This window comes from Rhinatrema bivittatum, chromosome 6, assembly GCF_901001135.1.
Source record: "Rhinatrema bivittatum chromosome 6, aRhiBiv1.1, whole genome shotgun sequence".
In the NCBI taxonomy this organism is placed as follows: domain Eukaryota; kingdom Metazoa; phylum Chordata; class Amphibia; order Gymnophiona; family Rhinatrematidae; genus Rhinatrema; species Rhinatrema bivittatum.
The window spans coordinates 313,126,896-313,152,431 of record NC_042620.1 but is presented as its reverse complement, the minus strand read 5'-3'; the positions used below and the strand labels follow the sequence as shown (position 1 = coordinate 313,152,431).

Below are 25,536 nucleotides of genomic sequence, written 5' to 3'. Positions count from 1 at the left end.
TAGCCAGCTAAATTTTAGTTGGTTATCTTATTAGCCAGCTAGAATTTAGCTAGATAAGTGCCCACATATTCATTTAGCTGGCTAACCTGAGTTATAGCTGGCTAAATGCTTTTGAATATGGACCCCCGGGGTTCAGGAAGGACTGCAATTTGCTAGAATCCACATGAAAAAGGACTGCAACTTGCTAGAATCCACATGAAAATTATTTGAACTACCGTGTTTCCCCAAAAATAAACCTTACCCCGAAAATAAGCCCTAGCTTGAATTTTCAGGAATATTGGAGTGGGCTTGAAATATAAGCCCTACTCCAAAAATAAACCATAGGCCTGCTGCGGGAAATTTCATTTTCCCACGGTTCGGGCAGATTTTATTTCAGCTGCCCCCCCTCCCAAAACGATACCCAAACCCACCCCCAACCCTTCAAATTTACTTAATTGCAACCCCCCACCATCCTAACCCCCCTAAAACTTGCCAAAATTCCCTGGTGGTCCAGCAGGGGACCCGGGAGCGATCTCTCACTCTTGGGGTCGTCGGCTGCCAGTAATCAAAATGGCGCCGATGACCCTTTGCCCTTACCATGTGACGGGGCAATCTGTGCCATTGGCCAGCCTCTATCACATGGTACGGTAGGAGCAATGAACGGCCAGCGCCATCTTAAAAAATGGCACGGACCATCCATTGCTCTTAACATGTGACAGAGGCCGACCAATGGCACAGGATAGCCCCTGTCACACGGTAAGGGCAAAGGGCCATCAGCATCATTTTGATTACTGGCAGCCGATGGCCCGAGAGTGGGAGATTGCTCCCGGGACCTCCGCTGGACCACCAGGGAATTTCGGCAAGTTTTTTTTGGGGGGGGGGGGAGGGGGGGTGGTTGCCGCCGGGAGAAGGGTCCGGTCCCGCATCCGTGCTTGTACTGCTGGATGAGCTGTCGGGCAATTTGGCTTTGCCATGCCGGCAGAGGGTCGGGCTGTGTGCGCCAGCCCACCACCGCGAAGTCCTCTGTAGGTTACCCAAAGGGGAAAGGGAGGACCTGCTTCGCCTGAACACCGGACAAGCCGGCCCGTGAGAGCACTCCCTGTTCGGGTACGAGGTGCCAAATTGATTGGTGGGGAAAATGGGTTAGGACGCTCCGGAGGATCCGGCGGCTCTCGTCTCGCTCGCTCGCCTGCCTGCTCCTGCCAGGGGAGGCAGGGAGGAGGGGGGCAGAAAAAAAAATTAAATTAAAAAGATCCCGAGAAGTGGAAGAACGCCCCCCTGTGGCCAGCAGGGGCGTGCCGACAGGTCGGGGACTGGTTCCCTCCGGAGGGGAGAGCACGGGGACTTCCGCGGATTCGCACCGTGAAGACCCGCTCCTGGGTGCCTAGGCAGGGCTCTCTGTGCTCGGCTGTGCTTGCCTGATCGGTGCCGCTGAAGCTTCTACCTTCTCTCGCCCGCTCTGCGAGGGATGTGGCTGAAGATCCCTGCAAACCCCCCGAGGCTGTTGTCGGTGGGAACTCGAGACAGCAGGTTCATGGGAAAAAAATAAGACATCCCCTGAAAATAAGCTCTAACCGTTTTTTTGGCGCTAAAAAAGAATATAAGACCTTTCAGTTTTGGTCTGTCTCCATCTGCTGGACAGGAGGCTCAACCCATGGTCTGGACTGATCCAGGTACATACAGGGAATGTAGTTTTATTCACAGCAATTTTATAACATGCCAGAAAGATATATGGAATCCAAATGAAAAAGGGTCTTAACCCCTTGTAGCAAATTTCACACTGAGATTCACCAAGTTGTATTTTTCAGACTGTATTACAGAAAATTGCTCTTAGAAATCCCTTCCTCTATATAAAGAATGTTCTTGAACAATTTCTTCCTTGTGTAAGCGCACACTGCTTTCCATCAAATCACAAACTTTCTGGATTCCATTGGCTTCCTGTCACTCCCATCATTCCAGAAGCAATGCTCAACATTGTTCTTGATGTGCTTTCTCTAGTCAAGTTGCCTCCATGTTGATCCTCTTAGATCTTTCCTATGCTTTGGATACAGTACGCCCCTCAGTCCTTCACATCCTTCTCCTGGTTTCTCTGGTAATGCCCTGGTTTTGTTAATGCTTAGGAGGTCGATATTCTAAACAGTTACTAAGGATAATTTTTCGGTTACCCAGACGGACCCCTAGATTTTAAATTTCACGCCCCTCTTGGCAGTAGAATTTTAGTTAGGTAAAAAAAACAAAAAACCGGCAGGGCGTGGTCTATTCAAGGGCAATGGAAAAAAGTTATCCAGCTAGCACCACTATTCAGAGCTAGCTGGATAAACTTACTCAGCTAAATTTGGTCAGGTAAATTACCTGCTTAAGTTCTGCTGAATACCTGACAAAAGTTACCCCCAAAAACTCTGCTGCTCCCCAACTTGCTTAATATCAACCTCAATATTTCTTCCAATACTTTCTTCTTTGTCATTTTCTGATTAATCCATTTATTGAATATTATGTACCATTTCTGGCAGTGGTCCTTAGCCCAATCTACAGCAACTCCTAGCCAGTCTGATTTTCAGGACTTTCACACTGAACACGCAAGAGAGAGATTTGTATGTGCCATCTCCATTGTAGACATTTGTCTCATGTATATTCATTATGGGTGTCCTGAAAATAAAACTTGCAAGGGCTGCTCTAGCACTGTTGGGGACCACGAACTGCTTGTTTTGCATTTTATAAGGCTGTGGTTCTCAACCCCACCCTTGGGACTTTCCCAGCCAGTCTGCTTTTCAGGATATCCACAATGAATATGCAGGAGATAGATTTGCATTCACTGCCTCCATTATATAAAAATATATTTCATGCATATTCATTGTGGATATCCTGAAATCTAGAATGGCTGGATGGGTCTCGAGGACCAGGTTGAGAACCACTGTTATAAGGCGTCCTGTCCTGGGGCTAAGGACATCCTATGAATTCTGTATATTATTTAAGAATACATTGGGATTTTGTACTGTGCATAATATCTTACCTCTGCCATGAGACATCCCATGATGTATAAGGATTGCCCCCACAAATGAGGTAGTTTACCCAGCGGCACTCTATCAACAGAGTGAGGGTTTTCATACTCTTCATTCACCTAAAAACAAAAATCTTTATTTGATGGTGGAGAAAGGTACCCAAATATTTGCCCTGAACTTACAAAGAATGTTCAACAGTCTGTGAAGCCTCAAATATATGTACAAGAAAAAAAAATTATATATATACAATTTCCAATCTACTGCACACTTGACATCTTGTCCTAATAGGCAGCAATGCATTCAATGAGGACACAGAATACCTTGGCATAACTAAGAAACTTCACTCTCCACTCTATCTTGCCTAGGATAGAAAGAGAAACAAACCAAATGTGCCATGAGAAATAAACAAGATCATGAACTATCTGTCTTGGAATTTGGATTATTTAATTATTTATAACTCCTTTTTATATATCACTGCTTTGGTTAGCTCTGAGTAGTGTAAGGAGTAAAAATACATATAAACAAGACAAAAACTAATACAATTATTTTTCTTGGGTTGAATTGGTTTTTTTTTTTATTGGGGGGGGGGGGATTTGTGTGTCTATGGTGGGGTAGGGGGAAGTTTGGTACATCTGACCCTTAATGTATTTACTTCCATTAAGTTCTGACTGATCAGTGTGACTGAGATTTCAACTTTATTTAAGCTTTCCTAGCTCAGCCACTCGGTGAACATTTTAAAGGTGAATTTTGAAAGCCTGGCCTGCACATCAATTAGGACAGGCTCACAAAAGTTGGGTTCGCGTGCGCCGAGCGGATTTTAAAAGCCACTCGGATACGCTCGCACCCCCTGCAGCGCACACATCTCAAAGGTTTTCAAAAGGGGCGGGGAGGGGGGCGTGGTCTGGGTGATGAATGGGCGTGAACCAGAGACGTGCGCGTAAATACTCGCACACCCGGGCGCGCACCCAGTACCCCTTTCACGTTAAGTTTTCTTCTGCTATGGAGGAGGTGCAAGTTATAAAATAAAGAAAACTAGGCAGATCTGCGGGGTTTTAAGGGGCGGGGCTACCTGGGGGGAGGAATGAAGGCTATTAAACCAGGGCGGTATGGAGGCCTTCTCTCTTAAGTGGGTGAACTGGTAAAACTGGGAATGACCGTGCACGCCCCTTTTAAAATCCCCCGACTTAGGCAACAGAGGTGGGATCTGCATGCCCATGCGCGGGCTAACTTAAAATCTGGCGCACATTTGCGAGCGGCCAGGTGCTGGTTTGAAAGTTACCAGCCTTATAATTCCTCGCTGGAATAATCCCTCTATTTCGCAACACTGATCTATTGATTTGGCACGAACAGCAATATCTCTGAGATGCATTCCTTTCTTATGCAAAGCTGGGATTTTGGCTTTGTCATTTAAAAATTAGAACTGAACAGAATGTTCAGTCTGACTGCAAGCAATCCAAATGGTTATAACACAAGTGCATTAATTTGCTAGAAAGGTCCTGTTTCAAATTATTTAACTATTTGAAATGGTTTTTGCTTGTACTTCTTTTAACAAAACCACATTATCTCCCAACACTCAAGGATTGCTTATATACCTGCATAACGTAGAAACACTTATGAAATAGTTAGTTTATTGCTATTTTATTATGACTATGAACACTAAACATTTTTGTTTAGATAACATATTTGGTTAGTGTATTAAGATCATTAACGGGAAATGAAAAACATATTACTGCACATAACTTCTCAGAACCATATTCTTGAATCTATATAGGCAAATTATGTAATTACAGTATACCCACTTAGCATGTCAAGGCATTATGGTTCTAATGCTACTTGCAATCCCACTGCAGCTGGAGTCAGAGCTCGCAGGGTGGAACAGAGCAGGGGTACCACCAGGAATGTTACATGGAGCCGAACAGCTCACCTTGTCAGCAGGAACGCTGTACAGTTCAGGTAGTAAACGAACCCCATGCTTCCCTTTGATGAGAACACTCTCCAGAGCATCTCTGTACTCCTGAACCTAAGAGACAGCAGGGGAAACGTTTGATGGAACTTGAATCTTATAGGTACTCCTCACCCCCGCGCCCCCCAATCATGTCAAGATCTGGCAAATGATTCAGTATAACAGAAACAATAAATATTTATAAAATAAAGCCTCTTTATTTTAAGAAATTTATAGCTCATCTATTTACCATTCTAGGCAGGTTAACAAACTTGTAAAAAAATGTTCAATTTATAAAACAGGAATTTGCGACATACTTTGAGTAAAGATTAACCAAAACAAAGTGAAAATCAGCCCTAATGAAGTTAGAATGGAGAGGATGACATATTACCTGTTCTGCATTACCACTGAAAATCCCATCCAGGATGAAGTAGGTCCAGAACAAAGGCCACTCGCATTCAATGTTCTCAAACAGTTTTAGCTCAGCCGGTTCATAGTACAGGCGACTGGGATCCTGCAAACGAAAGAACACTGCTTCAAAACCAAATACAGGAAACAAATTACAATACTAAAGGCATTTCCAACAAGAACCATTATGCTGATTTTTCTAAGTCTACGCCCAATTACTTATCCTCCTTCTACAGAGGTAAAATCTTACATTATTTCTTTTACATATTAAAGTGACTGCCATGTTAATTTCCACATATTCAGGTGGACTAAGATCAATTTAAAATCCATACAAGGTGATACTTTGAAATTGAACTAGCAATACATTTCTGAGTTAGCTACCAGGAGCTAACCTGCCTTCATCAGGTCAAAGCCTATTCATGTTGCTCAGACCTGATAAAGGTAGCTCCTGAAAGTTAAACAAGAAATGTATTCAGTTAGTCCAATAAAAAGGTATCATTTTATATATTTTTATTGACCTTTATTTCCACTTAAAATACTAATTAAATGGTAATAAAAACCATTCCCAAAGGAGGAACCAATTATGATATGCAGATGACACTACATTTTGTATGAGCGCATAAAAACTAAGACAAATGATAACATCGGATAGGCCAGGGTTGCGGGGCATACCTAAGCAGTCAGGTTTTCAGGACATCTACACTGAATATGAGTGAGATAGATCTGCATGCAATGGAGACAGTGTATGCAAACCTATCTAATGCATAGCCTGAAAACCTAACTGGTTAGGTGTACCCCGAGGATTGGGTTGAGCAACACTGAAGCAGGTAACAGTGCTTTTACAACAGAGCAATAGTTCAACTTTAAAATGGAATCGTTTGGTTCACTGGTGAGACTCTTCCCGGACAGTATAAATACAGCTAACTTTGCTTTGGCAGAAAACTTATTGCTAATCACATTAATATCGAACAAAGATTTTCAAGCAGGCCTACTGGCAGCCTGGCTCCAAAGCAGCAACCTAGTCAAACCAGTCTAGGAAATCCAGTCCCATGAGGGAAGAAGGTTCTGGTGTCACACTCAGGCACAGGATGAACCACAGGCAGTGGTTATATTGTTGGTTCCCTGACAAGTAGAGGATGAGAAGAGCTGCTGGGAGGATGCCTAATCTGCACAATAGATGCGTTTAAAAAATTTTTTTTAAATGGGAAATTCTTTTATTCTTTAGATAAAAAGCATCTTTAAAGACAGTGAGAGTGCATATCTAACAGTCTCCCCCCCATACTGAACTACCAATAAAGAGGCACGAGCTACATCTAAAATAAATCAATTCTTTCCGACAACCTCTAACTGCAAGCCCAGCACAATGAAAGAGCAGCTCCTAAGCGAAGGGCGGGCGGGGGTCAGTATATCCCTTTGCCAATACCTGCCCATGCACCTTGAGGGCAATGCAAGATGATGATCTGGAATGGGAGTGTGCATCACTTACATTTGATGATTCTGAGCTTTCATGCCGTGAAGACATGTCAGTCAAGTCACGCACCAAGGCTACCCATCTTTGGTGGCGATAATTTAAGCCACGTGGCACTGAAGAACTTTATTTTAGTTACAGGTTCACGGCTACCTGAAATGTGAAGCTGTAACAACGGCTGTTACTAAATGTGAAAATAACGTTAGATTTAAAAAAATATATATATATATACCTCTTTTGGGGTCTTGTAACCATCTCTCAGAAATCGACAGCAACCATAACGCCCCTGTATAAAACAACAAGATTTTTACTGTATACAGAATTAGCATTGTTAATTCCTGTTTGTTGTGTTATGAACACCTTCCTGATGTACAGAGATGTACCATAAGCAGTGGAGACCAGTTTTATCCCTATTCTGGGGCAGTTTTCTTATCTGTGGGTACTTTTACCAGCGGACTTCGCACCAGTTCTCAGGGGGAAAGTATGAGCAAGAAAACTGTCCCAAGAAAGGAGCAGCCCTATTTTTTCTTGGGGTACTTTTTTCCCATGTACATTTTAAAATATAATCTACGTGCGTCACCTCCCTCCCCTGACCTAACCACGCTTCCAGGTAAAAAGTACACATTATTGTTCCACATGTGCACTTTTACCCAGGGAGAGGGAGGACAGTTTTCAAAACAATCAATTTACCTATAAAAATTAGTATGGCTTCTGAAAATTGCTCTGTGTCTAAAGCCAGGGAAAACAAGACAAACTGGTTTGCACAGCTGTATGCATCTTGCTTGTATATCACTGTTCACAAAGTTATGAAAGCTGACTTTCAAGTCACGTTTTCATTCATTTAACCTGATCCAGACCTAATCATTATTAATCAGAATAGGGGTCTCCCAGTCCAAGCAAACAGGACTCTGGGAAATGTTCAGCGAATAACAGGAGCTCCTAATAAAAGGATTTCACAGTGTAAATGGTGAATATTAGTTCTCATAGAGCAGCTGCAAAACAAATCAGACACAGTTCCTGATTCGTACCACTATCTCACTTTTGAATTTCAACCTTAAACTTTTGGCTAAAATAATGGTGGATAGACTGGTGAACATATTGCAGAACTGATCACTGAAGAACAGGTGGGCTTTGTTAAAGGAAAGTATACAGTAGTTAAAATATTGGCTTCTATGGATTATTGCACTATTCATAAATTGCAGTGCCTCATTATTAGTTAAGAACATAAGAACATGCCATACTGGGTCAGACCAAGGGTCTATCAAGCCCAGCATCCTGTTTCCAACAGTGGCCAATCCAAGCCATAAGAACCTGGCAAGTTCCCAAAAACTAAGTTTATCCCATGTTTCTGTTGCTAGTAATAGCAGTGGCTATTTTCTAAGTCAACTTAATTAATAGCAGGTAATGGACTGCTCATGCAAGAACCTATCCAAACCTTTTCTAAACCCAGCTATATTAACTGCACTAACCACATCCCCTGGCAACAAATTCCAGAGTTTAATTATGTGTTGTGAAAAAGAACTTTCTAAGATTAGTTTTAAATGTGCCACATGCTAACATCATGGAGTGCCCCCTAGTCCTTCCATTATTTGAAATAGTAAATAATCAATTCACATTTACCCGTTCTAGACCTCTCATGATTTTAAACACCTCTATCATATTCCCTCCTCAGCCATCTCTTCTCCAAGCTGAAAAGTCCTAACCTCTTTAGTCTTTCCTCACAGGGGAGTTGTTCCATACCCTTTATCATTTTGGTCACCCTTCTCTGTATCTTCTCCATTGCAACTATATCTTTTTTTAGATGCAGCGACCAGAATTGTACACAGTATTCAAGGTGCGGTCTCACCATGGAGTGGAACAGAGGCATTATGACATTTTCCATTTTATTCACCATTCCCTTTCTAATAATTCCCAACATTCTGTTGCTTTTTTGACTGCCACAGCACACTGAACCGATGATTTCAATGAGTTATCCACTATGACGCCTAGATCTCTTTCTTGGGTGGTAGCTCCTAATATGGAACCTAACATTGTATAACTATAGCATGGGTTATTTTTCCCTATATGCATCATCTTGCACTTATCCACATTAAATTTCATCTGCCATTTAGATGCCCAATTTTCCAGTCTCACAAGGTCTTCCTGCAATTTATGACAATCTGCTTGTGATTTAACTATTCTGAATAATTTTGTATCATCTGCAAATTTGATTACCTCACTCGTATTTCTTTCCAGATCATTAATACATATATTGAAAAAGTACGGGTCCCAATACAGATCCCTGAGGCACTCCACTGCCCACTCCCTTCCACTGAGAAAATTGTCTATTTAATCCTACTCTATTTCCTGCCTTTTAGCCAGTTTGTAATCCACGAAAGGATATTGCCACCTATTCCATGAATTTTACCTTTCCTAGAAGCATCTCATGAGGAACTTTTAGAATATAGCTGTTTTTATCTTTTATGATTGAACTGTAATTTCCCTACTGTTTACTTATTTATATTGTAAACCGCTGTGAAGGCTTGCTGAGACAACGGTATATAAATGATAATAAACCTTAAACCTTCTGAAAATCCAAATACACTACATTTACCCGTTCACCTTTATCTACATGTTTATTAACTCCTTCAAAAAAGTGAAGCAGATTTGTGAGGCAAGACTTGCCTTGGGTAAAGCCATGCTGACTTTGTCCCATTAAACCATCTCTTTCTATATGTTCTGTGATTTTGATATTTAGAACACTTTCCACTATTTTTCCTGGCACTGAAGTCAGGCTAACTGGTCTGTAGTTTCCCGGATCGCCCATGGAGCCCTTTTTAAATATTGGGGTTACATTAGCCACTCTCCAGTCTTCAGGTACAATGGATGATTTTAATGATAGGTTACAATTTTTATGTATGTCTGAAATTTCATTTTTGAGTTTCTTCAGAACTTTGGGGTGTATACCATCCGGCCCAGGTGATTTACTACTCTTCAGTTTGTCAATCAGATCTACCACATCTTCTAGGTTCACAGTGATTAGGTTCAGTCCATCTGAATCATTACCCATGAAAACCTCCGGTACGGGTATCTCCCCAACATGTTCTTCAGTAAACACTGAAGCAAAGAAATCATTTAATCTATCCGTGATGGCCTTATCTTCTCTAAGTGCCCCTTTAACCCCTCGGTCATCTAACGTTCCAATTGACTCCCTCACAGGCTTTTGTTTTGGATATATTTTTTAAAGTTTTTATTGTGAGTTTTTGCCTCTACGGCCAACTTCTTTTCAAATTCTCTCTTAGCCTGTCTTAGCAATGTCTTATATTTAACTTGCCAACGCTTATGCATTATCCTATTTTCTTCTGTTGGATCCGTCTTCCAATTTTTCAATGAAGATCTTTTGGCTAAAATAGCTTCTTTCACCACACCTTTTAACCATACCGGTAATTGTTTTGCCTTCCTTCCACCTTTCTTAATGTGTGGAATACATCTGGACTGTGCTTCTAGGGTGATTTTTTTTTTTTTTTTTTTTTTTTTTTTTTAACAATGACCGTGCCTCTTGCACACTTTTTACCTTTGTAGCTGTTCCTTTCAGTTTTTTTCTAACTATTTTTCTCATTTTATCAAAGTTTCCCTTTTGAAATTTTAGTATGAGAGTCGTGGATTTGCTTACTGTCCCCCTTCCAGTCATTAATTCAAATTTGATCATATTATGATCACTATTGCCAAGAAGCCCCACCACCGTTACCTCTCTCACCAAAGCCTGTGCTCCACTGAGAATTAGATATAAAATGCCTCCCTCTCTCATCGGTTCCTGAACCATTGCTCCATAAAACTGTAATTTATTCCATCCAGGAACTTTCTCTCTCTAGCATGTCCCGATTATAATTTACCCAGTCAAGATTGAGGTAATTGAAATCTCCCATTATTACCGCACTACCAATTTGGTTAGCTTCCCTAATTTATCTTAGCATTTCACTGTCCGTCTCACCATCTTGGCCAGGTGGACGGTAGTATACTCCTATCACTATAGTCTTCCCCAACACACAAGGGATTTCTACCCATAAAGATTCGATTGTGCTTTTAGTCTCATGCAGGATGTTTATCCTGTTGGACTCTATGTCATCCCGGACATAAAGCTCTACACCGCCTCCCTCTGTCATTGCGATATAATTTGTACCCTGATATAGCACTATCCCATTGGTTATCCTCTTTCTACCATGTCTCTGAGATGCCAATTACGTCTATGTCATCATTCAGTGCTATACATTCTAATTCTCCCATCTTAGACTTCTGACATTAGCAAACAAACATTTCAAAGTTTGTTTTTTGTTTGTATTTTCATTCTGCTTTTTAATTGATAGGGATAAGTTAGAATTTTTTTAGCTCAGGTTACTTTTTAGTTACAGGCATTTGGACTACTTTTCTTATTATTGGAACTTCACTGTCGGGATGCTGATTTGAATACTCCTGGATGAAGATTTTGCTCAACTACCTCGGAGGTCAAAGCACAAGTGACTAATGTGTATAATGCTTTTGTGACGTGAGGCTATCCTAGAGCTGCAATAAGAAAAGCTTAGAAGCAGGCCAGATGGTGAAATCGTGAATTATTACTATGTCCTAAAACACGGGTCACTGAACTTGGATTGTTCTGTGCACTCTCTTTTTCTTCACAAATTATTCAAGTTCAACGTAGTATAAAAAAAGCATTTGGGTATTTCACAGCTATACAAGAAAATTATTACTTACCTGCTAATTTTCGTTCCTGTAGTACCATGGATCAGTCCAGACAGTGGGTTATGTCCCCAATCCAGCAGATGGAGTCAGTCAAAGCTTCGAGGGGGCGTCACCACTAGTGCTACTACCCCCTCTGCAGGAGTTCAGTATCGAGTATATCAAAGCCCGAGTAAACAAAGAACCCCCAGATTGGATCAAGTTTAATCAACGGCGAAAACAGCCGCATAACCTAAGCAACAAAACCGTACCTGTCCCACCAACGGGTGGGAGGTCAAGAGGTCAGCGTGTCACCCCCAGAAACGGAACTATGACAAACAGTGAAAAACTGAGAAATCGGGAGAGACAGAAAGTACTCCCATCCAGTAGCGGCAAAACTGTCGAGCAGAAATAACACCCAAATGCGGTGGGCGTCTGGACTGATCCATGGTACTACAGGAACGAAAATTAGCAGGTAAGTAATAATTTTCTTTTCCCTGTACGTACCTGGATCAGTCCAGACAGTGGGATGTACCCAAGCGTCCCTAAACCGGGTGGGGTCCTGCGAGACCCGCTCGTAGAACCTGCTCACCAAAGTGTCCATAGACCGAGGACGCGAGTTGAAGACGATAGTGTCTAGCGAACGTGTGAAAAGACTTCCAGGTAGCCGCTCTACAGATTTCTTGAGAGGAGACTGAGCGGGTCTCCGCCCAAGAGGCCGCCTGAGAGCGTGTAGAATGCGCTACAATACCGGGCGGGGGAGTTCGCCCCGCCCCGATGTAGGAAGCGGCAATGCCGGCCTTCAACCATCTGGCAATGGTCGTCTTCGAGGCCTGGGCGCCCTTCCGCGGGCCAGACCAGAGGACAAAGAGATGGTCAGAAGTCCTGAAATCATTCGTAGCCTCCAGATAGAGGCGCAGGGTGCGCTTGACGTCCAGAAGCCGGAGAGACCTCGGCTCCGAAGAGGAGAAGGCAGGAAGCTCCACCGTCTGATTCACATGGAACGCGGACACTACCTTCGGGAGAAATGAGGGAACAGTGCGAATCAAAACCCCGGAATCCGAGAACCGGAGATAGGGCTCTCTGCACGACAGGGCCTGCAGCTCCGAGATGCGCCGAGCGGAGCAGATAGCCACCAGAAACACCGCCTTGAGAGTGAGATCCTTGATCGTCGCATTCCGCAGTGGTTCAAACGGAGGTCCCGACATGGCCCGGAGCACCAGGTTGAGACTCCAGGAGGGACAAGGATTCCGCACCGGCGGACGCATATGCTTGACACCCTTGAGAAAGCGGAGAATATCCGGGTGTTGTAGCAGAGAACCCCCGTCCCGCAGGAGCGAACCAAGGGCGGCCACCTGAACCCGGAGTGAGTTGTAGGCAAGCCCCTTGTCCACCCCTGCTTGCAGAAACTGAAGGATCTGAGGAACCGAAGCCTCCGTGGGACTCGTGTCCCGTCCGGCACACCACAGCTCGAACACCTTCCAGACCCGCACGTAGGCTACCGACGTCGAAGTCTTTCGAGAACGCAGCAGCGTTGACACTACCGCCTCCTGGTAGCCCCGACGCCAAAGGCGGTGCCTCTCAAAAGCCAGGCCGCAAGACAGAAGAGTTCTGCCTGGTCGAAAAATACCGGGCCTTGGTGAAGGAGGCGGGGGAGATGTCCCAGACGGATGGGTCCGTCGATCACCAGTTGAAGCAGGTCCGCAAACCAAGGTCGTCTTGGCCATTCCGGAGCGACGAAGATCACCGGTCCCTGGTGGGCCTCTATGCGGCGGAGTAGTCGTCCCACCAATGGCCACGGCGGGAACGCGTATAGAAGCAGGTTGGCCGGCCACGGGAGTACGAGAGCGTCCACGCCCTCCGCTCCTCGCTCTCGCCGACGGCTGAAGAACCGGGGAGCCTTGGTGTTTCGTGCGGACGCCATGAGATCCAGGTGGGGGGATCCCCACCGCCGGACGAGCAGCTGCATCGCCTCGTCGGAGAGGGACCATTCTCCGGGATCCAAGAGCTGACGGCTGAGGAAATCCGCTTGTACATTGTCCACGCCCGCGATGTGCGAGGCCGCCAGGCGGGCCAGATGCCGCTCCGCCCACTGCATCAGTAACTCTGCCTCGAGCGCGACCTGCGGACTGCGAGTGCCGTCCTGTCGGTTGATATAGGCCACTGTCGTCGCATTGTCCGATAAGATCCTGACCTCCCGGTTCCGGAGGAGTGGCAGGAAGTGCTGGAGCGCCAATCTGACCGCTCTGGTCTCCAGGCGATTGATGGACCACTTTGATTCCTCCCCGGACCACGTCCCTTGCGTGGCGCTGCGGTCGCAGACCGCTCCCCATCCTACGAGACTGGCGTCGGTGGTCACCACGACCCAATTTGGCAGATCGAGAGACATGCCGCGGGCCAAGTTCTCCGGATTCATCCACCAGGCCAGACTGTTCCTGGCGAACTGCGGCAGAGGGAGGAGTACCTGGTAGTCCTGCGAGAGCGGCTTCCAGCGGGATAGAAGTGCCCTCTGTAGAGGCCGGAGGTGCGCAAATGCCCAAGGGACCATGTCGATGGTGGAACCCATCACCCCTAGGAGCTGTAGATAGTCCCAGGAGGTGGGAACCGATAACGCAGAGAATCGTTGTATGTGTTCCCGCAGGGCTTGCGCCTTGTCCTGACGTAGGAAAACCGCGCCCAGACCGGTGTCGAAGGTCGCCCCCAAGAAGTCCAAGCGTTGCGAGGGTACCAGGGAGCTCTTGGAGAAGTTCACCACCCATCCCAGAGACTGTAGGAACTCTATGACTCTGGCCACAGCCGCCTGACCATGTCGAAAAGACTTCGCTCGAATGAGCCAATCGTCCAGGTAAGGGTGGACTAGAATCCCCTCCTTCCGCAAGGAGGCCGCTACCACCTCCATGATCTAGGTGAAGGTGCGCGGAGCCGTTGCTAGCCCAAACGGGAGAGCCACAAACTGGAAATGTTGATCCAGGATCTTGAACCGTAGAAGACAATGGTGCTCCCGGCGAATGGGGATGTGGAGGTAGGCCTCCGTCAGGTCCAAGGAGGCCAGGAATTCCCCCCGATGCACCGCCGCGATCACTGACCGCAGCGTTTCCATGCGGAACTGAACCACCCGGAGTGACTTGTTGACTTCCTTCAAGTCCAGGATGGGCCGGTAGGAACCGTCCTTCTTTGGAACCACGAAGTAGATGGAATAATGGCCCGAGCTCACCCCTCCGAAGGGCACGGGCGCAATGGCGCCTATCTCCCAAAGTCTGTCCAGGGTCAGCTGCACCGCCCTTCGCTTGGTGTCCGAGCCGCAAGGGGAGAATATGAACCGTCCCTTTGGAGCGCGGACAAACTCCAAAGCGTAGCCTCGACCGATGGTATCCAAGACCCACTGGTCCGTGGTGATCCGCGCCCACTCCTCGTAGAAGAACGCCAGCCGTCCCCCGATCCTGGGGACGGCGGAGTGGGCGAGCTGAACATCATTGAGAGGACTTGGGAGAGGGTTGCCCAGCTGTGGGAGCGGGACGCGCGGGGCGGCGCCCGCGAAAGGAGCGAGACCAGGGCTGAGACCTGGGGGCAGAGGGCCTGGCTGCCGCCGGTCTGTAGTTCCGATAGCGCCGTTGCGCCCTGGCTCTGGTCCGAGAGGACGAAAACGCCCTTGTGGAGCGATATCTGTCTTCCGGCAGGCGATGAACCGCGTTTTCCCCTAGCGACTTGATGATTTGATCCAAATCCTCCCCGAACAGAAACTTGCCCCTGAATGGCAGGGAGCCCAGACTCAACTTGGAGGAGGTATCCGCCGCCCAGTTGCGGAGCCATAGGAGACGGCGTGCCGCTACCACCGATGCCATGGAGCGGGCGAGGACCCGAAACAGGTCGTAGGAGGCGTCAGCCCCATAGGCAACCGCAGCTTCCAGTCTATCCGCCTGGGCGGCCTCCCCAGGCGGTAGGACCTGAGAGGTGAGCAACTGTTGCACCCAGAGGAGGCTGGCCCGCTGTGCCAGCGAACTACACATCACCGCCCGCAATCCTACCGCGGAGACCTCGAAGACCCGCTTTAGGAAGACTTCCAACTTGCGATCTTGCGCGTCTCTTAATGCCGCACCCCCCGTCACTGGGATGGTCGTCCTCTTCGTGACCGCTGTCACCGCGGAGTCCACTTTAGGTACCTTGATAAGATCGAGAAAATCTTCCGGCAGCGGGTAAAGTCTCTCCATGGTCCGGCTGCCCTTAAAGGAAGCTTCCGGGGCATCCCACTCCCCGGTGAGAAGCTGCAGGAAAGACTCGTGGATTGGAAAAGCTCGAGCTCTCGGCCTCCGGGCTGCCAAGACCGGATCCCCCTTCCTTGAGGAAGTGACCACAGCGGGCGCTACGGGAGCGGGCGGCTCCGGCGGTGGATCGAGGTCCAACTCTTTAATGACTTGTGGCAATAGATCATCCAGCTCTTCCCGCTGGAACAGGCGCAGCGTGTGCGGATCATCACCCTCTGAGGTAGAGTCCCCTTGACCCGGATCCGCCGGGTCCGATCCAGGGGAAGCTGGTCCTGTGCCTGCTGCCCCCGAGCCCACCGGGAGCCGGGCGCGGGCAGGAGGTGGAGGGGCCCCCACACCCGCCGGAGCGGGGGGGGGGCCGGGGAAGGTGGCGAGGGTCGCGATATCTTGCTTGGAGGAGGTCCCGTGGGAGCATCAAGGCCCTGCAGATATGCCGTGTGCATCAAAAGGATAAACTCCGGGGAAAACCCCGGCCTACCCGAAGGGGGCTCCGAGGGGGGGGCCCCGGGGAAACTGGCCCCTGCCGGGCTGCCTCCGGGTCCGATTCTGGAAATAAACGTGGGGGAGACTCCCCCGCATCCCCGGCCCCAAGCGCTGCCTGTTCCCCTTCAGGGCGCACCGAATGCAATATGGCCGCCGTTCCCGCCAGAAATGGGGGAGGGGCCGGCCCACGCCGCCCGGGCAAGCCTGCCAGGATAGGAAAATCATTGAGGGGCCGCGAGGTGCCTTCCCCCCCGGGGAGACACCTCGCACAGATGCCTTCCCTCGAGATCCGCGAGCCCGGCTCGCCGCAAGCAGCACAGCGCGCTGGCCGCGGCATCAAAGAAACGGTCCCGGCAGACAAAAACCACACCCGGCAGAGCCGCGGGGGGGGGGCCGAAAGCGGAAGCGCCGCTGCGGGGGGGGCCCGGACGGCCTGCACAACCCGCCAACCGGCGAAAAACGGCACCGCGGGGGGGCCTCCTGGCCGCACGACCCGCCGACGACGAACTCCCTGCCCGCCTTCGCAGCCCACGAGGAGCCGCGAAAATGGCCGCGGACAAGGGAGAGAACGCGGAGGGGCCGGTCCTACTGGCCTCCGCGAGCCCCTCCGTCGAAGAAAAGCTGCAGGGAAAGAAAAAAAACAGACAACAACACTGCACTTACCCCGCTCGCAACGAGAGAAGAAGGAAAAAGGCAGACAAACACAGAGGGAAGCCACGCCTCCCAATTAGACCCCTTCTAACTCACTTTACTGATCCTATGTTTTTTTTTTTTTGTTTTTTTTTCAACAAAACTTGATCCAAACCGAAGTAGGCAGAAAGAAACCAGAAAAGGAATCCAAGAAATACAAGGAAAAGCCTAAGGTAATCGGGAGCAACCCAGATTCCCTACTCGCATCTGCTGGAGTCAGAAGATACTGAACTCCTGCAGAGGGGGTAGTAGCACTAGTGGTGACGCCCCCTCGAAGCTTTGACTGACTCCATCTGCTGGATTGGGGACATAACCCACTGTCTGGACTGATCCAGGTACGTACAGGGAATTATTCAAGTTCAACGTAGTATAAAAAAAGCATTTGGGTATTTCACAGCTATACTCTGTGTTTAGTGAATTGCCAGCATTTGCATTCAGTACAGGTTGCAACATTTGGGACACCACAGGGCATTCAGAATTCAGGGAGGATTCATTCCATATGGATTCTTTGGAAGATAGAAAAGGCCTTTCCCTTATAATCATTGTTCTGTGTGCGCCTAGAGTTTTTCAGGGGATAAACTAATTTTTGATGGTTTACGGATCATATATTTGAGATTCCTCACCTCTTGTGATACTCAAGGTGTTGTTTATATTATGTGGTACTCATGTAAATTATTGTATATTGGAAAAACCTGGCAAGTGTTATGTACATGTATGAATGAGCATAAGAGCGCTATCATGCACTGTAAGAGATGCACCAATGGCAGAACACAGTATTATGCAATATTCTTTTGAAGATTTTATATTTTCAATTTTGGAGAAACTGACAGAGAGGGTAATTATGATACACTTTTGAATCAAGATGTGGAGTGGCATTCTTCTTGATGAAAGTGACGATTTACTAGAGGGTTTGAAAAGTATTCCCCTTTAAAAATAATGTTGCTGTTTGATTGGCTGTACTGATCCACAGGGGAACAATTTTTAACATAACTCCTGTTGAATTCAATTTTTCAGCTGTTTTAGGCTTAAATAGGCATGCTGATTTCAAAAACTGCAGTTAGTTTTCTTCTATCACGTCAAGTTTTTTCTCTACAGCCTATCTTAGGCCTGGATTTATCAAAATGCACTAAATATCGTATGCGATAGGAAAAGGGGCGTGTTTTATGGTAATAGGCAGTTTATCGTAAAGTGCGCTACCTTAGCGCTTCGCATAGGTATTACCGCAAACTGCGATAACTTTTTCGCACTTTGCAGTAAGTGCCAGAATTGTTGTAATTCCTACCTAGGATCCAAAAGAATGCTTGGTTGTCATTCAAAATCCTTGTCAAGGACTTTCTTGGAAATACATGAACATAGAATTACACCGAAATTGTCCAGAAACTCTTGGAGAGCTTCAAAATGCTTCATTGCAACATGAGCATCAAGGTGCATTTTCTGCATAGCCATCTTGCTGACTTCCCGAAAAACCTTGGTGCAGTCAGTGATAAGCAAGGTGAACGATTCCACCAAGATTTGAGGGTCATGGAGGCAAGATATCAGGGTAGATGGGATATACAGATGATGGCTGACTATTGTTGGAGCATCAGGTGAGATTGTCCACAGATTGAACACTGCTGGAAAAGCTATAAGCGTAAATTTTTACCTTAATATGTATGTTTGGTAGCAGAACTTTACTACTTGTAAACAATTTGACTTACAGTACAATATATAGCCTTTGTATGAATAAAATAACTAAATAAACAGTATATTCAGGTCATTTTTTTTCTTTTACTTCCTTTGTATGTACATTTTGTATGATTTTTGGGACAAAGGGAGGGAATCCTGTACCTTAAAAGGTTGACGTGATAGAGAAAAACTGGGGTCATTTTTGGATTCAGATCTCAAAAGTTAGTCAAAAACAAGTGTCAGATCTAACTCAACGAAATTGTGTTCCCCAGTGTTATAAATAGTGGTGATGGCGTTTGCTGTGCTTCCACCACCATCTTGAAAAATGAGTCTCTTTGATATGGATAAAATATGGTTGTTTTATTTGTTTTGTGTACATAATATATGATCCCCTAAGGAAGACTGTTAGCCGTCGAAACATGGGCCTTTGTGGGGCGATTTAAGAGCCATGTAGAGAGTTTGCTCCAGTTAACGGTTGTTTTTGAGCTGTTTGTTTGAGGGGAACAGTTTTTTGGACAAGATAAGTTTATGCATTCTGTTGTGGGGAATATGGGGATTTTTTTTAGATTGGAATAAAAAAGTTAGTGTAGTATTTAATAAACTGGTAAAGAGTGACAATGAAAGAGTAGATAACACATATAGAGTGCCTGATTTGAAAATGCCTGAAGCCCACTACGTGGCAAGAGACATCAGATTAATGTTGGTACCAAGTTTATTCTGATATAGAGTTCATTGGTTTTTTATTTTTGAAAAAAAATTGTTAAAAATTTGTTAGAAAATTACACCTCAGTTTTGTTTGGTATTGATAGATGGATATGTGAGGTGTTTTTTACTGTACATGATTCAGGATCACCAAGAGAATGCCACAATCAGGCCATCCCTCTAAATCAGTATTAGTGGGTTACGTAAACTGCTGCAGAAGATGACTGTGAAGCCTAAGATTATTTTAAAAGAACCGTAAAGGTCTCTGGCTGAGCCCGTGGAAAATGTTAATTATCAACAATTTCAAGATTACTCCACAAATATGGCCTGTACGAGAGAGTAGCAAGAAGAAAGCCACTGCTGGGAAAAAAAAAAAAAATCATATGATGTGCTGCTTAGCATTCGCAAAAAAACCAAAAAAAAAAAACCCACTTACAGGACACTGCATACATATCGGAAAAAGTAGAACTTTTTGGTCTCAATGTTGAGCGATGTGTATGGCATAAAACAAACAGCACATCACCCTTCTACCACCATCCCTACGGTAAAGCACGGTTGTGATAGCATTATGTTGTGGGGATAATTTGTGGGCTTGTGAAAATCAAGAAAAAAAATGGATGGTACAAAGTACAGGATGATGCTGGAGGAGAACCTGTTCCAGTCTACCAATGACATGGGACTGGGGAGAAAATTCACCTTTCAGCAGTGGCTTAGCAAGAAGAAAGTGAATGTCCCCATGTTGCCTTGAATCTAATAGAAAATCTGTGGCAATAAAAGTCTGTATTCCACAGATGATCCCCAGACAACTTAAAAGAGCTTGAGCTAGTCTGTCAAGAATTTACAAAAACTATACCATCTTGCTGTGCAAAGTTGGTAGATACTTATCCTAAACAACTCATGGTAAAAAGAGCTTCCAAGTATAGAGTCAAGGGGTATGAAGACATATGCAATCAATACTTTTAGATTTTTTTATTCTTAATTACTTTGGGAATATTTCTATAGTTCTTTCACAATATAAGTGAGGAAAGGCTGAAGAGGTTAGGGCTGTTCAGCTTGGAAAAAAGTCAGCTGAGGGGGGGATATGATAGAGGTCTTTAAGATCATGAGAGGTCTTGAACGAGTAGATGTGAATGGGTTATTTACACTTTCAGATAATAGGACTAGGGGGCATTCCTTGTTAGCAAGTAGCACATTTAAGACTAATCAGAGAAAATTATTTTTCACTCAGCGCACAATTAATCTCTGGAATTTGTTGCCAGAAGACGTGGTTAGTGCAGTTAGTGAAGCTGGGTTTAAAAAAGGTTTGCATAAGTTCTTGGAGAAGTCCATTAACTGCTATTAATTGTTGACTTAGGGAATGGCCTCTGCTATTACTGGCATCAGTAGCATGGAATCATCTTAGTGTTTGGGTACTTGCCAGGTTCTTGTGGCCTGATTTGGCCTCTATTGGAAACAGAATGCTAGGTTGATGGACCCTTGGTATGACAGAGTATGGCATTTTCTTATGTTCTTATGTATGTTGTGTAGGTCACTGAAATAAACTCCTATTTTAATGCCTTGTGATTTTTATTGTTTAGACAGCAGAATATGAAAAATGCAATATACTGCCTTCCAATGTAAAATCAAATCAATTAACAAAAAGTATAAAATACAAAGATAATTTAAAATAAACAGATAAATATATATAATATATAGTACTGTGGTGAAGCAGAGGTTGTGTGTGCACTGTTTTTTGTTTTGCCTTAGACCTTGAGTTTTTCCTGTAGAAAAGGCTCATATCCTTTGAGCTGGCCTGCAGTGATATTTGACCTTTGCACTGTAATTCAAACAAAGGCCTGGGATGCTGGCTTGTTTCAGAATGAGGCTTGGACAGCATACACGTCCTTGGTATCCTTAAGGAAGCTACAAGACTAACATCCAGTGCTCCTGGTCAGAAAACTATTACTTGTCAGAGGGCCATTGATCAGAGAGCTAATGCTAGTAATTTGTGCCTCAGTTGGACATTCAGGCCAAGAACTAGCCCTGAAGCTGTTAGAATTCTCTCATCTTGACAGGGAGTACAAAGAGACTGCATCTCTGTGCTGAGACCCTGCTCCAAGTGTGGCAGATAGCACATTTCCTGAATCTTCCCAGGTGATGGATAAGTAGTGAAAATGTTTAGCTAACTTTTATAGTTTAATCCTTGTTATTTTATCTGTTGCTGGCTACAAATTAAATCTTTTCCATTCACTGTAAGTTGGTTAGCTCTGCCTGTCCTGGTCTGGTTAATGTTCCTGGTGTTTTTGATTTTGATCTGTAGATTATTTCTAGGAACTGTGTGATCCCTGGGATATATGGGGGTCCCAGTATCCCTATAAACCACTAGTTTATGGGCAGGTACTTGCCCAGAGGAAATCAGAGCCCATTTGGCAGGTGGGAGGGTTGCCAGTGTAGGTGGGCCTGGGCAGTGCTCGGCAGGACCCTCCAAGTGACTACAGGGTTAACCTTAAGAGGGGGTGGGCTGAAGCATTATTTTACAAATATATAATATAACAATTCATCATATAAAAACAGCAAACATAACAAAACATAAGAAACAATAAAATTAACTCAGAGATTAAAATATATATTCTCCATCCTAAAATCAGTGATAAAACCCAACAACTACAAACCATAAACATAAATCAATATTACTGCAGATCATCAACTAAATAATTATACTGAGAAGATTGTGTTTTTGATAAAGAGGGGATAATCGTTAAGGGGAAAACCTCTGAAGTGGGCTTCTAAGTCAGACTGCTGCCAAAATCATTGTCAGACCAGATAGGGAGAGGTAGCTGGAGAGCTAACAACTATATAAGAAAACTACCACTTGCTAGCCATGGACTGACACAAGCCCTGCTCTACCAGAGGGATGGCTCTGGAAGGAACCTAACACCTTGGGGAGCCATAATTTTCCTTCTTCTTTCCTATGTATTTTTTTCTATCACTCTAGTAACCCCAGACCGCAGGTTTGCACCTCTGCTATCTGCTGGAGACAGAGGAACACTGAGGGACTGCAGGGGGCGTTCTCGGTTATGTAGCAGTGCCTGAAAAGTTTTCATTCTCTGCCTCCATCTGCTGGTAGGGATGCAAAACCCACTTGTCTGGACCGATCTGGGGCACGCACAGGAAGAGAGTTTTAATTCCATGAGGTGTGAGCTTGCACTGCTTCAGATTTGACACCTCCAGTGGCAGATGCTCCACAGACGAGCCAAAAAACAGTCACTGAAATCCAGCAGATATTCCTGCTGATGGGCTGGGACTTTTACTGTTCACGTTACTGGCACTCTGTACAGTGTACTGTACTAGACGGGCTGAAGAAATGACTTTAATACTACTACTGCTTCTCAAACAACACAGAAAGTACTGCTAGCCTTCTCCTGAAGGAAGAAAAACAGCCTTACAGACAAAAATCCAAACACTCCACTTTCTATTCTTAAAGGAGCTCCTCCTCTTATAGTAACTAGCCCTTTGCCTAAAATGCCCCATCTGTTACTTTCTTATTTGTTCCTGAGAAGAACAGCTGCAGACCTGGATAAAACCCGTTTCCTCTGCTGGAAACAGAATCAAGCTGTAGCAGAGGCACCCAGTCCAATCAGTTTATGCTGCAAAATGTTCCACTTGTCAGTTCAAGCTTAACCCATGTTCTTGGCTATAAGCCATGGAATCTCCGAGAATGCCAGTTTATTGCTGGGCAGAAACCTGTCTGTGAGACTGTTCTAAGAGAACCTAAACTAGCACAAACAATGTAAAATTAAGTTGCAAAAGTTGGACATAAAGCACTTGGCCATACAGAAAGTTGTGCATGTTCAGTGTTCTATTTTAATTTCTTCTTGCATATATTAGTTCATTTTGCATCTGTTCTAGTAATATTTAAAAGAAACGACACACAGAGTGCCAATTTTTGCTAGTGAGGACCACAGTTTCCCAATATTTAATATCTAAAAATGAACAAAAGCCTAAAATAATGTTAACAACGTCTGGTTATAGGCCATAGGATTCGGTATGACCTGCTAGAGAAGAAACATGACAACTACAGTCCATAAATGACAATATTATAGTCAAAGAGTAACATTACTTAAATAACACACTTTTCCGACTTGAAAATAGTATTATGAGAATGAAAATAAAAGCCTGGCTCATGAAATCGCCCGCAAACATTACATCCACCCGCTAAGACAAAAAAAAAAAACACACACCACACACTGAACTAGAGCACAAGTTGCATGGTAAGAAGGAAGGAAGATGTTGAGGGTATTGCATGTATGGATTTTTACTTTCTTGCTGAAAATAAAGACTAAATACAGAAAAGGCCAATAGGATTGCTGTTACCCTGGCAGCTTTTGATACCAGATGACCCCCCACAGCTTGGGGAAAGTACTAAGCACTATCATGGAGCTGTTACATTCCAGCTGTAAGAGAAAGGTTGACAGTTTTATGTATAAAGGAGAGTACGAATGAAACAAATAGAACTTGGCTTCTCTTCCACAGCTTAGCACAGGATCTTGACAGAATCTACGCCAACGCAACAGCATACACAGAATTACATGGTTTGGGGGTAGGGGTGGGGAGTAGAATACAATATTTTACCTGTAGTTTCTCAATAATTTCTTGTTTCGTTATTTCTACCAATTGACTGTCCTCAACTGCAAAAGCAGGGTAGGAGATAACAGAGAGAACACCAGCGTCGATTTCTTTGGAAGTCGAAGCCCTTGGTAGCATTGAGTGAAGAATAGACTGGAAAAAGCAAAAGTATCACATGTAAATAAACAAAGCATTCTTAGGAAGGATATTTTCATTTGCTGTGGCTGCTACAAGCAAGTTGTGTTTTAAGTCTGCAAAATCTGTGTGTCTTGGAATGTTAAAGGCACTGCAGCACAGTGATTATACAGCACTGAGCTGCACGCTTAGAGTCACTGGATCTATAACCTCGCATGAGACACTAAGGGCTAGCTTTACTAGATCTTTCTTCCATTCCAGAAAAACTATAAGCTCTTTGGAAAGAGGTGCTGCAAACACATACTTTTATCTGACAGAATGCCATGTTTGCTGATGGCTCTCTAAGACACATGTTGATTGCTACAGAATCAGGCAGCAGCAGGCAGGCAGGCACATTGCACTGAATCAATTTCTGATTCTGTTTCAGTAATCAACGGGGTTCTTTTCCCTATATAAAAGCAAACATTAAAAATGAAAAGCAGACAGATAATAAAATGGAATGCAGGTACGGCATCTTTAAAAAAAAAAAAGTGTTTGCATCAGGCAATAGTTTTATAATTAATGTAGACAAGACTGCCCAGGCACTGCTATATGGTTTATGATTAGAAAACAATATCAATTTCAAGTGAAATCCCTTGTATGCAAACTAACAGATTTAAAAAAAAGTTATATAGGTGAAGAACACCTATGATATTTTTTCTAAAATTATGTTTCTGTCCATGTATCACTTCATATGTAGTAAAACCTTGATACATTTTCAAAATACGAACCTATGGCAGACTTCTTTTTAACTGTGTAAAAAGCAATGCAAAAAAAGTAACTTTTATGTAATTATTTATGTGACAATTTGCCATGACGACAGAAGTCTTCTTTAAATACCACCACTACCACCTGAGGATGTTCTGTACAGAACCAACTATTAGATCTGGAATGTATTATCCCATTAAATATTAAAACATGTAGGAGTCAATATTCAGTAAGCCAGAGCTGGCACGGCAGGGGTCTACGAGGGGTAGGCCTATTGGTCATTCAGGAAAAGGCTAAGGGAAATCTTGCCTGCCTCCTAGCCCGGGCCATTCTGGCCTCTGTCCACAGCAAGATTACAACTTTGGAAGATGTTTCTGAGGGACTTGAAACTGTGCCTCACCATCCATGAAATGCTGAAGGTATTTTTTTTATTTTCATGCTTGCTTATACTCTGTCACTGCTCAGCCTGCCTTTTAATGTGGTTTATATCAATTTTCAATTTCATTAACAGCTATGAAATTGCTTTGGTGTAAACCAATGACACAAGTATTTTAAATTATTAAGAATTTCATCACTTTTATAAGTTTAACATAGTATCCTGGTCTCACAAAATCTTTTCTGTCCCTCCAATATAAATTTTTCCACCCTCAGTGTTAGGTCCAGGGAAAAGCAATACACAACTACCAGAACAATCTTGAGTTTGGACATTCCTTCCAAACTCTCTGTTGGGTGATGTTTCTAAGGTTAATGCATACCATC

The 25,536-nt window shown here is 44.7% G+C and overlaps 1 protein-coding gene across 3 annotated transcripts in view; it reads right to left on the bottom strand.

The window, feature by feature from the left end:
- The window catches only part of PHKA1 (phosphorylase kinase regulatory subunit alpha 1), a 278,473-nt gene that overhangs the window by 179,604 nt on the left and 73,333 nt on the right, over positions 1-25,536 (bottom strand). For all 3 annotated transcript variants that reach the window (XM_029607522.1, XM_029607521.1, XM_029607523.1), the window contains exons 8-12: positions 23,902-24,048; positions 7,029-7,082; positions 5,312-5,434; positions 4,903-4,998; positions 2,990-3,097 (exon numbers count right to left, since the gene is read on the bottom strand). In XM_029607522.1, coding sequence (XP_029463382.1) covers positions 2,990-3,097; positions 4,903-4,998; positions 5,312-5,434; positions 7,029-7,082; positions 23,902-24,048 — 528 coding nt within the window. The remainder of the gene's footprint in view (positions 1-2,989; positions 3,098-4,902; positions 4,999-5,311; positions 5,435-7,028; positions 7,083-23,901; positions 24,049-25,536) is intronic.